The following is a 12,639-nucleotide window of genomic DNA, read 5'->3' on the forward strand; positions in this document are numbered from 1 at the left end:
CACACACACACATATATATATATATATATATATATATATATAATTGGCTTAAATATTTTCAGAATTGAACACATTTTTCCTTCTAGATCGCATTACCATAATGCAACTAAATAAATAAATAAAATTGTTACGCAAAAAAATTTTTTTATAGAAGATTTTACACCATTATTATATATATAATTTGTTGTATTGCCTTTAAATTGCTGATTTAAATGATGAAAAAAATCACCAGTGAGAACAATGAGAATCAAAGTAGAAATTAATTTTGCAATAATAAATTGTAATGATAAAAATGTAAAAAACCTTAATGGAACCCTTTAAAAAAAGGGTTCCGGAATTTAAATTACATTTCCAGTCAGATAAGGATTCACTGTTTACACTGTGTAATAAATATTTGCATGGGGATAGAGGCAGACATCTTATAAAAAAGAAATACATGTTTGAGGTTCTAAACAAGGATCTTTGCTAACTGCGACATTCAAACACAAATGTAAACATAAGAATAAACAACAAGAATCTCTCCCACCTCCTGAATGTTCATGTAGGCATCGCCGAGTAACAGGAAGGTATGAGGGCTCGGCAATTTGTCCACCAAATCCCTGATGAGAACACAGATACTTTAATGTTCTGCATGAACACGAGTGTTTGATGATTGTTTATTAAAGTACAGGTTCAGCATTCCATTCTGCTCTCTTAAGTAACATACTTTAGAACAAAAAGAAAAGAAAAAAAAAGTTTTTTTTTACAATGTAATGATATTGAAAAATAAAAAATAAAATAATAAATATATAAAAAGAAAATATGCCTATATTTAAGACCATTAAGATATTTTGCATGGTGACAATTAAGCACATTTTCTCCCAAATTAATTAAATAAATAAATAAATATGCAGATTTAAAATCACTGTATTATAGTAATTAATTTACTGTAATACAATAAATGCAAAAAATATGTAATATAGTAATTACGTATTATTATTATACAATAATTATGTATTTATTTACGTATTTAAGTATTTAATTTTATGTATTTAAGTTTAATATCAAATATATTGTTTTCGTTCTTTTGATTTTACGGTGAAATATGACCTGGACATGAATTTACGATATTCACCCATATACTGTGAAAACCATATTCTATAAGTTATAATACATGTAGTAAATATGAGGAGCAAGTTTGACAAATGAAAATGCATTACCTATAGCAGCTCACATAAAGCCGTTTCTCTTTCCTGTGGTTCAGGTAGATTTCTGCCATTTTTTCTTTGGCCTGTATGTAGTAGGGCTGCTCTGGTGTGATGTTTCTGAGCATGCTCAGTGCCAGCTCTGTACCTCCGCACATGAGCGCGAGGTCTGCATTGGCAATAGTGACTCGAAGCTCCTCTGGAGTGCCCGTAAACTCATTTATGGCATCCTGCATCACTTTAGCTGCCTCGTGCTGGAAGTCAAGAAAAACTTTTATCCCCAAAAACAAAGCACTAGCAAAATAATGTTAATTTTACAACAATACATAAGACTACAGACAACAGACTACAACAACATGAATAAACCAAACATTATTATTAAAAAGTGCAGATTTATTGAAGGCATAGTTCTCCTAAAAATGAAAATTTGCTAAAATTTTACACTTACTCAGCAATGGATCCTCTGCAGTGAATGGGTGCCGTCAGAATGAGAGTCCAATCAGCTGATAAAAACATCACAATAATCCACAAGTAATCCACACCACTCCAGCCCATCAGTTAAGAAGCGAAAAGCTGTGTGTTTGAAGAAACAAATCCATCAAGACGTTTTTTACATTCAAACCATTGTTTCCTGTTAATATATGAGTCCTCTAGCCATAATATTGCTTTCTCCAGGGAAAAATTCGCCTCATCTGAATCAGGAAAAATATGCACAGACAAACATTTACTTTGGTTATTTACAACCTAAACAGTTCTAAATATGTGGGTGGATTTTTATGTGAGAGAACAACAAGAGATTTACTTTTTCACTAGAGGAAGCGTTATTGATTATGGACTCGTATTTTGGCCAGAAGTGACAGTTCAAAGTTAAAATGCCTGTATAATGGACTTGTTTCTTACAAACAAACAGCTTTTGGCTTCACACAACATTAACTGATAGACTGGAGTGGTGTGGATTACTTGTGGATTATTGTGATGTTTTTATCAGCTGTTTGGACTCTCATTCTGACGGCACCCATTCACTGCAAATGATCTATTGGTGAGCAAGAGATGTAATGCTACATTTCTCCAAATCTGTTCTGATGAAGAAACAAATTCATCTACATCTTGGATGGCCTGAGGTTCAGTACATTTTCAGCAAATTTTTATTTTTGGGAGAACTATTACTTTAAGGAAATGAAGAAATGTTTGAAAAACTTAACCACTAACCTGTTCTCCATTGAGCCACAGAGCTTCAGCTAGCTCCAGGAACACAGATACGCAGTCGGCCGAGCTGAGCTCAACTCTCTTACTCTGTCTTTTGGTTGAGGAGCCCGTTCTCTTCACAGCACACAGACTCATGGCCATCTGCAGCGTCTGAATGGCCTCCTGAAGCTGCCCCAACTTCCTTTGAGCCTGAGCTTTTATCAGGTGATACAGAGGATGCTCGCGGATCTGAGCACAAATAAACCACATATTCAGTCCCATCAAATCAATAAATTTCAACTGGTTTCCTTCTGCAGTTCAGTATGGCTGGCAGTGAAGTTGTGTCACCTCAAAGTTGTGGCTGAGGCAGAGTTCCAGAGATTGGGAGGAGAGCTTGAAGTTGCCCTGCATGAGATGGATCTGAGCCATGAGGAGATGGGCATCAGCATGGGCCGGGTTCTGATCCAAACAATGCTGCAGGCTGCTCTGGGCCGCCTCGATATCTCCTGTAGGACAACATATGAAGAGAGCACAAACTTGACTAATTGGGTGAATTGGCTAAAAAATAAAAGGAAAAATAAGAAAAAACTTTTTGCATAAAGAAACGTAATTGAGCTTATTTTTAAGACAATTTTTTTTGCATTGTAACATTATTATTTGCATGACAAAATTACTTATTTTATTGATTATAATTTTTTTTACAATATTTTTATTTCCCAAAATTCTCATTACTGTAAAATATATATTTTTAATTTAAATGAACATTTAAGACAGTACAACAAATGTTGTATAAAAATATTTTGCAATTTAAACAATAAATGATTTTTTTCACATTACAGTAATGATCTTTTTTTTTTTTGGCTTTATGATAATGAGACTTTTGGGGACGTTTGCTTATTTGTCATGAAATAATAATGCCACAGTGCAAAGAACGGTTAATTTACATTTTGTAAAATATATTTTCTTATTTGTTTTCCCTTTGATTTTGGGGTGAAATATTACCTTATTATACAGTAGTTAACTAAAACGTAAACTAAAGTATTAAAAAATTCTGTTACTTGAAATAAACGTTAACTGAAATAAAATAAAATTTCTCATTTTCATTTAGTACTAAAACAACTAAAACTGAAATAAAAACTATATAGACATTAGAAAAGACAATAACTATAAAAATGACACTAAAACTTTATCTAAAATTAAAATGAAAACAGAAAATAAAAAAATCTAAACTAATTCAAAATATGAATAAAAAACCTATAATAGTATGATACTAAAATAACACCGCCTGTAAGTGAGAAGTTTGAAAGATTCACCCAATTAGATCAATCCAACAATGTTATGACGTTTGATTCTCAAGTAAAATAAATAAAAAGATACCAATAAAATCAAACTTTTCAGAAAATATCACTCAGACATGCACACACCTGACTGAAATCGGACTTTGGCCGTTAGAAATACGGCCTGCATCAGTCCAGGCACTACTTTGACCACCGTGTCCAGCACAGATGCACAGTGCTGCAGCTGAGGCGCAGGAGGCTGACCAGGAGCTGGAGCCTGCAGCGAGAACAACATCAGCCAATAAACTACACGAGCAATGTTCATCAAGACAGACTCAGAATCAAGGCTAGACAAAAGACAGTTGTTAGGATGTTGTTAGGCAGCATACAGTGTGTTCTGATTGTTTGCAAGGCAGCGCATGGGAGGGAAGACCTTAGCAGGAGACAGCGCCAGGTATTCCTTGGCAATCTCAAGCAGGAAGTCGGGGTTGAGCTTCTCAAAGTACTCGACGCTGAGAGGCAAACCCTGCAGGGCGGAAAAGTGCGTGTCCACCGTGTCGTTTAACAGATTGGTCGCCTCGTCTGGGGGCCGATGCTTTTTCACAGCCAACAGCGCCCGCAGATACAACAGCTCCTAACACACGCAAACACACAGGTTAAGCAAACCTTAAATATGATTCTGTTTATCGTGTGCTTTAATACTAGGTCATGTACTAATTAATCTGTTCACTAATGCATTCCTCAGGCAAAGCTCAAAATAAAATAAAAAAAAACAGGATTTTTGAAGGGTTTTGTTTATATTTCTGTTCCTCTACAAATACAACGTGGCAGCTGCTTTTTGCAAAGCAGATGTGCGTGTTTGTTTAAGTGTGTGCTAAACACCCAGACGAGAGTCTCGGTTTGTGTAAACAGGCCCTGTTACGCACTGTGGATGACTCAATGTGTAAACACAGCATAAGTGTATTAATAAACCAGGTTGCTGTTGAATATGAATCAAAACGTTTTGAAAACGTTTATCTTTTATTTAATTCTGTGGAAATATTCTGGAAAGAGTCTCTGTGTAACATCGTTCAAAGCTCACACGTTTTTTTTAAAGTATCATAGTAAGTAATTTAAAGGGGTCATATGATGTTGCTAAAAAGAACATTATTTTGTGTATTTGGTGTAATGCAATGTGTTTATGCGGTTTAAAGTAAAAAAAAAACACATTATTTTCCACATACTGTACATTATTGTTTCTCCTCTATGCCCCGCCTTTCTGAAACGCGTCTATTTTTACAAAGCTCATCGTTCTGAAAAGCGAGGTGTGCTCTGATTGGCCAGCTATCCAGTGCGTTGTGATTGGCTGAATACCTCAAGCGTGTGACGGAAATGTTACGCCCCTTACCATACTGTGATGCCCTGTACGGCCGGAGAGACGAGACAAAAACATTCAAATTCATTATAAAAGAGGCATTTGTTGCATCCAGTGGGGACATAATTCCGGATAATAATGACTTATATTGTCTTTTTACACGTTGCATCACGACACGTAAACATAAAACCATTTGTCTGCATTTGTGATCGGAGAAACGACAAACAACAAGCGCTACTCTACACTGCTCAAAACTCACGTTTGGATCATCAGTGGCAAATTCTTTAAATATGAAAACATACTTACAGGTTGTGAGTCAGAACAGCCGGCATTGTAGGTTCAGGAAAGAGTCCTCCGTTAAATGCGTTGCACACACACAAATATTTGGTTTGAACTGTTCTGGAACAGTGTTGTAAATACAACTTAACCACTGATTTCTAATTGTTTCCTCTTTTGGAAGACCAAACAAAGTATTTTCGTTTTCTCAACGAAACACACAGCATCTCCACGACATGGCGGCGGCAGCAACAATACTACAGCGAGAATCAAAGTTACACCTTCTTTCTTTGCGTGAACATTTGGGCGGAGTTATGCAAATCTTCCCTCACCCCTGATTTGCCAATGGACTGCTGGATCTCTGTTAGAAACTCCAGCTGCTGTTCTGCATCCTCTATGTGCCCCTCCATGAGCTGACACCTGATGATACCTGCACAAACACAACAATACACAAACAACAAACCCAAAAAACACTGATTTAATGCTCTTTCTATTCATGCATTTTAAACATTTAAAAAAAAATACTCCAGCCATGCTAGACATTATAGTACTTTTTGATATTTTAAATTAGCTTTTATTTTTAAATTTTCAGTTTGTTTTAGTTATTTTGTTATGTACTTTTGTCATTTTTATTATTATTTAAAAAAAATGTTATTTAGCTTTAATTGATTTTTATTTCATCTTTAGTTTTAGAAATTTTAAGTACTTCCACTTATTCATTTCATTCAGTTTGTTTTAAATGTTTAAGATTTTTATGTGATATTTATATTTTATTTGAGATTTTTAATTACCCAAAACGATTTTTAATAGTTTAATATTTTTAGTGAACAATCACAACACTGATCCTAGACAGTCTTCTGATGAACTTTCATGTTGCAAAACGTTTTCTTTTAAAAGATAGTTTGATTTGAATCCCTCACATCAATTCCATGCACGTGCAAAAGATGTTATGAGGCACAATGCGAATGCATGACATTGAGTGGCACTGCTTTTATTAAATGTTATAAAAGATAATATTCCAACTATTCATATTCAATATATAGGTACAGATACTGATGATAACAAACTTAAAAAATTTTTCCCATATATAGTTAATTAGTGTAACTGTAGGCTGTTTACAATTGCCACTTTACACATTAATATAGAATATGTGGTCACATTTGTGCATTTACTGACATTTTACAAAGGCTTTAAATGTGACTCATCCATCATAATTCATTTGATAAGCACTCTTTTCTTTATGGCTTTCAAACTGCTCTCACCTATCAAAGCGGAGACGCTGCTCTCATCGAGAGTCATTGCTGTCTTGTACCATTTCATGGCCTCCTTCACTCTGCCCAGCAGAACCAGCTGGTAGCCCATCTCTGTGGCCAGTTCAGAGTCACTCGAGGCCTGTGCAAACGCCCGCTCCACCATCCTGTGAGTGTGCTGAAGGACCTTCTCCGCTCTTCCACACTGCAGAGTGATCAAATATTCACATCTCTCTGCAGCATTGTTTCTTTTATGAAACAGCAGCTTATCAAAACGCGTTCTTTCCTGCTCAGTATGGTTTCACTTGTGAACATATCACGTTTATATATAACAGCATGTGGCAAATCCAGCTGGTTTGTGATTTGCAGGATTGTAATCTTCAGGTTCAAATGAATTTTAAGTTGTGTGTGCATGGATGAGTATTACCACTCGAGTGAATGCTAAAGACATCCCGTAGAAGAGCTCAGGATTGTTCGGTTCCTGAATGTCCAGATTACCGATCAGATTTGATAGTTGATTTACACACTGAAAAAAGAAAGAAAATTAATGTGAATCTTAAAAAAAAAAGAAAGAGAGAGGAAAAACTATATAAACACTACCATTCAAAAGTTTGGGATCATTAAGATTTTTTAATGCTTTTGAATGTCTCTTTAGGCTCACCAAGGCTGCATTTATTTGATCAAAACTACAGTAAAAACAGTAATGTTGTAAAAAAAAAATTTATTCCTGTGATGTCAAAGCTGAATTTTCAGCATCATTACTCCAGTCCTCAGTGTCACATGATCCTTCAGAAATCATTATAAGCTGATTTGCTGCTCAAGAAACATTTCTTATTATTACCAATGACTTGTATGATATTGCATTTCTTCATTTCTTGAAGGATTTATGCCAGGTTGAAGTGTAATTAAATGCAGTAATCTCGTGACATCGCTTTCATTTGCAATTCACAGACTATCTGACCCCATAATAAATGACATTTCTAGCATTTAATCGGAGTAAACACACATATGTTTGGAATGTCACACCTCTCCAACATCTCCTTCCCTGCAGAGAGAGTGCAGCGCCAGCATCCTCAGAGCCTCCAGGTTATTTTTATCTCGCTGGAGAAGCCTGAAGTTGAGAAGATGAAAGAATCAGGAAATTAAATCCAAAGTCCGTTGATGTGTAAAACAGATGTTCTGAGACATGCATTTATGTCTTTGCATAAAAGAAATTCAATTCGACAGTTTGTTTGCATCATCACATTTTTAACTCGCTTTAGATAAAAGCATCTGCTAAATGTAAATGCAGACCCTGCATTTTATGATCATGTTTTTATAAAAACATATGTAGGTAAATATTGTTGTGCATTACTATTTATTGTTATATTCATGCATATAAATGAAAATGATTAAATATTATGCTTCCTTATGTATATTTAGATGAAAACAGTTTGGGAAACATGTCTTGATTATTTGAATTTTTAAAGCATTTTACTTTTTGGCTATAATGAATGTTTAATTGAAATTATGGTCCCTCTGATTGACAAACATCACTCTTTTAGAGAAAATACTGTACAAAAAGAAGCTTGAAAAACCACAATCCTGCTCCACCTGAGAGAGCTGGACTCTTTGAGGTCTCGTCGGGGAGTTCGTACAGCTCTTAGTGATCAGTCTAAAAAGCCCTCTTCATTCTGTCGCTCACTAGCCCTCATCCAACAGGGAAAGAGAAACAATGATCCAGTCTTTCTGTACAAATCCGTGGAATCACATATACAGAGTTCTGGCATGAAACTCTAGATGGCGCAGTCCGATAGGTCTAGCTCAATCTGACCTGGTGACATCATTGTAACATGGCAGCTGATTGGTTCTCTCCTGTATCGGTAGCCAATGAGCTTACTGCTTAATATTCAAATACCTGGCTTTTGTTTGCCGTAGCAGTTGGCAGCGCACTTCAGAAACCCTCCACCTTCCCCAGCTCATGCTAATCCCTCCGAGAGTTGTCATGACAGAACTAATTTCCATTTGCACATCAATGCAGCTCACTTGTGAAAGTGTTTGAGAGCTTTTAGAGTGTATTTAAAAACCAGAACAATTAATATTACTCAAACCGTTAAATAAAGGTTTTACCTCTGAGCTGCATTTATAGTTTGTTCCCAGTCCTGTAGAGTCAACAGCAGGTTCATCTTCTTGACCAGGGCAGGTAGAAAGGACGGGTAACTCACAATCACCTGGTTAATGGTCTCTAAAGCACCAGAATAATTCTGACGAAATTCATAATAATGTACCTGACAGAAAGACACAATCAGAGCATTACAAAACAAATCTTTTTGCAATAGCAAAAAAATATAATAATGTAATATAATATAATTTCTCAGGTTTCTTATATTTTTGGGGTGAAATGTAACCTAGACATGAACTTTCACTTCAAAGTTTATCAGCCTCTGAATCCCTTATTTTCAGTTGATTCTAGATGGTATTTTAAAAAGGATCATTACATTTAAACAATTACATCACCTTTAAGAAGTAAACCTTTGAAAATGTGCACACATCTTATAAGTGAACAATCAATCAGGACATTTCTGTTTGCTAAATTATTAAATGGTGATCAGAAATAAAGTTACCTTCCCCATCAAAGCAAAAATGTCGCTTTTCTCCTTCAGAGCCTCGTCAAAGTATTTCCCAGACTTCTTTGCATAAGCATCCTTATTAGATCGCAGATCAATCCAGCCTTTCAGTACAATTCCCTAAAAAAACAATAATCCCAATATTAAATAAACAGCAAAATATGTGGAAAATCTGGTAATCATCAGTGTTATTTTATTTTTATAATTTTTATTAATATTTTGAATTAGATTATATATTTACTTTTTTCATTTGATTTGTATTAAGTTTTTAGCAATTATGTTGTTATTTTTTTTATTTTTTTTATTTCAGTTTTATTTATTTATTGTTTTTTTTGTTATTTTAGCACAGTAAACTAAGTTAACTAAATAATAAAAAAAGGGTTTACGGTTTTAGTTTTATTTAACTATAACAGCCCTGAAAATCACTACATTTAAAGGAGTCATACTATACCTCGATGTTCAAATACATTTTTTTATTAACTGAAACATTCACAGTTTAGTGTTTTATGGCCACCATGAATGAACAGGCCAAATTTCAGCCAAAATGCATCTTACTGCATAATTTGCAAAATGCAGAATATTTGCCCTGCTATCAGACTTATGCTATTGATCATTAAGATACAGGCAGGCTGATCAGTCCTTTTCCCATCATGAAAAGCTACCTCAGCAGACATCTAAAGGGTAGATGCATTAGAAAAGTTCACCTCTTTAGAGCCACTGGAGATCTTGATCATTCTGTCCACATACTCTCTGGCTTTGTCATTGCAGCCCAGAAGCCACAGCAGCAAGCCAGCGTAATACAGAGCTTTGGGACTCGCCGTCTTCCTCTCCTCCTTCACCCTTCCATCCAGCTCCTGGATCACATCACGGTCTACAGGCAGGACATGTTTTGCCATTATTTATTCACACTCATATCATTCCAAACCTGTATGCTAATACATTTTCCATGCAACACAAAGGATTTTTATAGAGACATTTAATGCTGACATCGCAATAATCCACAAGTAATCCACACCACTCCAGTCCATCAGTTAACGTCTAGTGATGTGAAAAGAGCTGCGTGTTTATAAGAAACAAATCATAAGATGTGTTTAACTTCAAACTATTGCTTTTGGCAAAATAAGAGTCCTCTGTCCATAATATTGCTTCCTCCAGTGAAAAAGTCGTCTCGTCTGAATCAGGAGAGAAATCTGCACAGATCAAGCACCGTTTACAAGTGAAAACAGTCCAAAATAGTTCTGAACAAATATGTTGGTGGATTTTGATACGAGAGGACAACAAGAGATGGACTTATGAGCGTTATTATGGACTCGTATTTTGGCCAGAAGCGTCGGTTTAAAGTTAAAATGCCTTAATTATAGATTTGTTTCTTACAGACACTCGGCTTTTTGCTTCACAAGACATTAACTGATGGACTGGAGCAGTGTGGATTACTTGTGGATTATTGTGATGTTTTTATCAGCTGTTTGGACTCTCATTCTGACGGCACCCATTCACTGCAGAAGATCCATTGGTGAGCAAGTGATGCAATGCTACATTTCTCCAAACTCATCTACATCTTGGATGGCCTGGGGGTGAATACATTTCTAGCAAATTCTCATTTTTGATTGAACTACTCCTTTAAACAAGACATGCAAAAGATCTACCAGGGTTTGGTCTTTTCTTCTGGGCATAAACCAGAGCCATGAGCACACAGAGGGAAACGTCTCTTCTCTCCTTCAGTTGCTCCAGCTCCTGAATGGCGTCCAACACTTGATCTGCAACAATAAAATAACAAAGAAAAAACAGACGCCAAGGGATTTATTTTAGACCATTTCTCAAGACGTCAAATGAAGACAAAGATAGAAAACGGTGGGTTTTCCTCACCTTGCATGAGCAGCCCATAAGCGTGGAGGAATGAGAAGATCGGATCATGACTGAATTTCCCTTGAGCTTCACTGGAAACATCTACAACATGACTGGAGTACTTTTCCTGGCAGTAGTATAAGATCAACGCCTGAAATTGGCAGTAAATTCAGTAGTGTTCATTTTTTCATTATTCCAATTTACTGGAAAACCATATATTATTAAATGAAACTTGATTAGTTATCTAAAAATATTACAGGCGTTTCTTTACCTTGCAAAACGGACTGAATCATATTTGATACATACATTTCTAAATCAGCCTCTAAATGAACATGTCAAAACTTTGCTGGAAAACCTGTTGTATCTGTCGTCTGATTGATAGTTTAGACTTTTTTTTTAGCAAGTAAAAGTATAATTGTACAAACTTCCACCTTCAGCTCGTGCTTCATGTGCCTTGCTGTGAAATCTTTACTGTTTACGCAAGAATAACGTTTATATTGTTAGCAGTGTTTCAAGATGAAAACCTACTGGACTGAACTTAGGTTTACTTAATTATACATACATAATCTTTCAGAATTTTTTTTTTTTCAAATGTGAGCATCAAATATGATCATCAGGCTTTTGAGGAAGGTTTATTTATTCATATATCAATCATCATTGTGAGTATGGGCTCCATATTCTCACTATATGAGCCATAAAAGCTTGATGTATCAAATATGATACAGAACATAACACACACGCATTTTCTTTTCTTTAATATTTTGCCCAAAGGTTCAATAAACTGTTCCATTAAAAACAAAAAAAGTTTTTTCCAACTATTATTTCATATGTCAGGCTTTACAGGGTTTCTCTTTCCAATCAAAATGTCTGTTTCTTTGAGAATATTGCTTCAACCTGGTATTCAATTGATAGGTTTTTCTTCCTGTTATTTATGCATATGTTTATGAAACATCTCACAACTACACGTATTTCCATAAAACATGTTCGTGCTGAGCTGCACTATTATTATGAGTGCTATGCGATCATTTTTCATGACTTACAAGCGCGCTCTCCTCATCATCAACCCCCGCCATAATGTCACACACTGCAGCTCTCTAAAAAACCCTGAAAATATACAGAACAGACGATTCTGCACGGCGAGAGTCTTCCTATCCCGTTCTCGCCATCTTTGATAAGAAGATGAAGTGTCATAGTAACCAAACAAACTCCGCTATTTCCGCTTGGAAACCAGGAAGTGACGAGCCAGTAAAAGAGTGGCGCGATTCTACTTATTTACCACAGGGTGGGGCCACACTCTCATTTTTATTTGCAGCATAGATACGAGTGTAGACCTTTTTATACAGTCTATGGTGTAGACACAAATATTTATAACAGATATATTTATGAAGATATATACGATTATTCATATGACGTTTAGGCATCAAAAGATGTAATTTATGAATAAAATATTTTATGAAAAGAACCAAATCAAATCAACGTTTTTCATGTAGAAAAAAAATGCACTGTTTCAGCTGAGAATCTTTATAAATATATAAAAAAAATTATTCGCTTGTAATAATACATTAGAGCCCCCTGGAATATCAGTTATATTATTTTTTATTATTATTTTTTATATTGGTTATTTATTTATTTATTTGTTTATTTATTTATTTATATTGTGTG

The 12,639-nt window shown here is 35.2% G+C and overlaps 1 protein-coding gene across 1 annotated transcript in view; it reads right to left on the reverse strand.

The window, feature by feature from the left end:
• LOC107755199 (tetratricopeptide repeat protein 21B-like) overlaps window positions 1-12,133 on the reverse strand; it is a 27,489-nt gene extending 15,356 nt beyond the window's left edge. Inside the window, exons 1-16 of the mRNA XM_016571917.1 lie at window positions 12,018-12,133; window positions 10,999-11,128; window positions 10,779-10,889; window positions 9,837-10,003; window positions 9,130-9,252; window positions 8,636-8,793; window positions 7,553-7,637; window positions 6,954-7,052; window positions 6,539-6,731; window positions 5,609-5,706; window positions 4,080-4,280; window positions 3,794-3,923; window positions 2,718-2,875; window positions 2,394-2,618; window positions 1,200-1,438; window positions 527-599 (exon numbers count right to left, since the gene is read on the reverse strand). Coding sequence (XP_016427403.1) covers window positions 527-599; window positions 1,200-1,438; window positions 2,394-2,618; window positions 2,718-2,875; window positions 3,794-3,923; window positions 4,080-4,280; window positions 5,609-5,706; window positions 6,539-6,731; window positions 6,954-7,052; window positions 7,553-7,637; window positions 8,636-8,793; window positions 9,130-9,252; window positions 9,837-10,003; window positions 10,779-10,889; window positions 10,999-11,128; window positions 12,018-12,050 — 2,223 coding nt within the window. The 5' untranslated portion in view covers window positions 12,051-12,133. The remainder of the gene's footprint in view (window positions 1-526; window positions 600-1,199; window positions 1,439-2,393; window positions 2,619-2,717; window positions 2,876-3,793; window positions 3,924-4,079; window positions 4,281-5,608; window positions 5,707-6,538; window positions 6,732-6,953; window positions 7,053-7,552; window positions 7,638-8,635; window positions 8,794-9,129; window positions 9,253-9,836; window positions 10,004-10,778; window positions 10,890-10,998; window positions 11,129-12,017) is intronic.
• Window positions 12,134-12,639: the final 506 nt, after the last annotated feature.

This window comes from Sinocyclocheilus rhinocerous, unplaced genomic scaffold, assembly GCF_001515625.1.
Source record: "Sinocyclocheilus rhinocerous isolate Xijiao unplaced genomic scaffold, SAMN03320098_v1.1 scaffold2187, whole genome shotgun sequence".
Lineage (NCBI taxonomy): Eukaryota > Metazoa > Chordata > Actinopteri > Cypriniformes > Cyprinidae > Sinocyclocheilus > Sinocyclocheilus rhinocerous.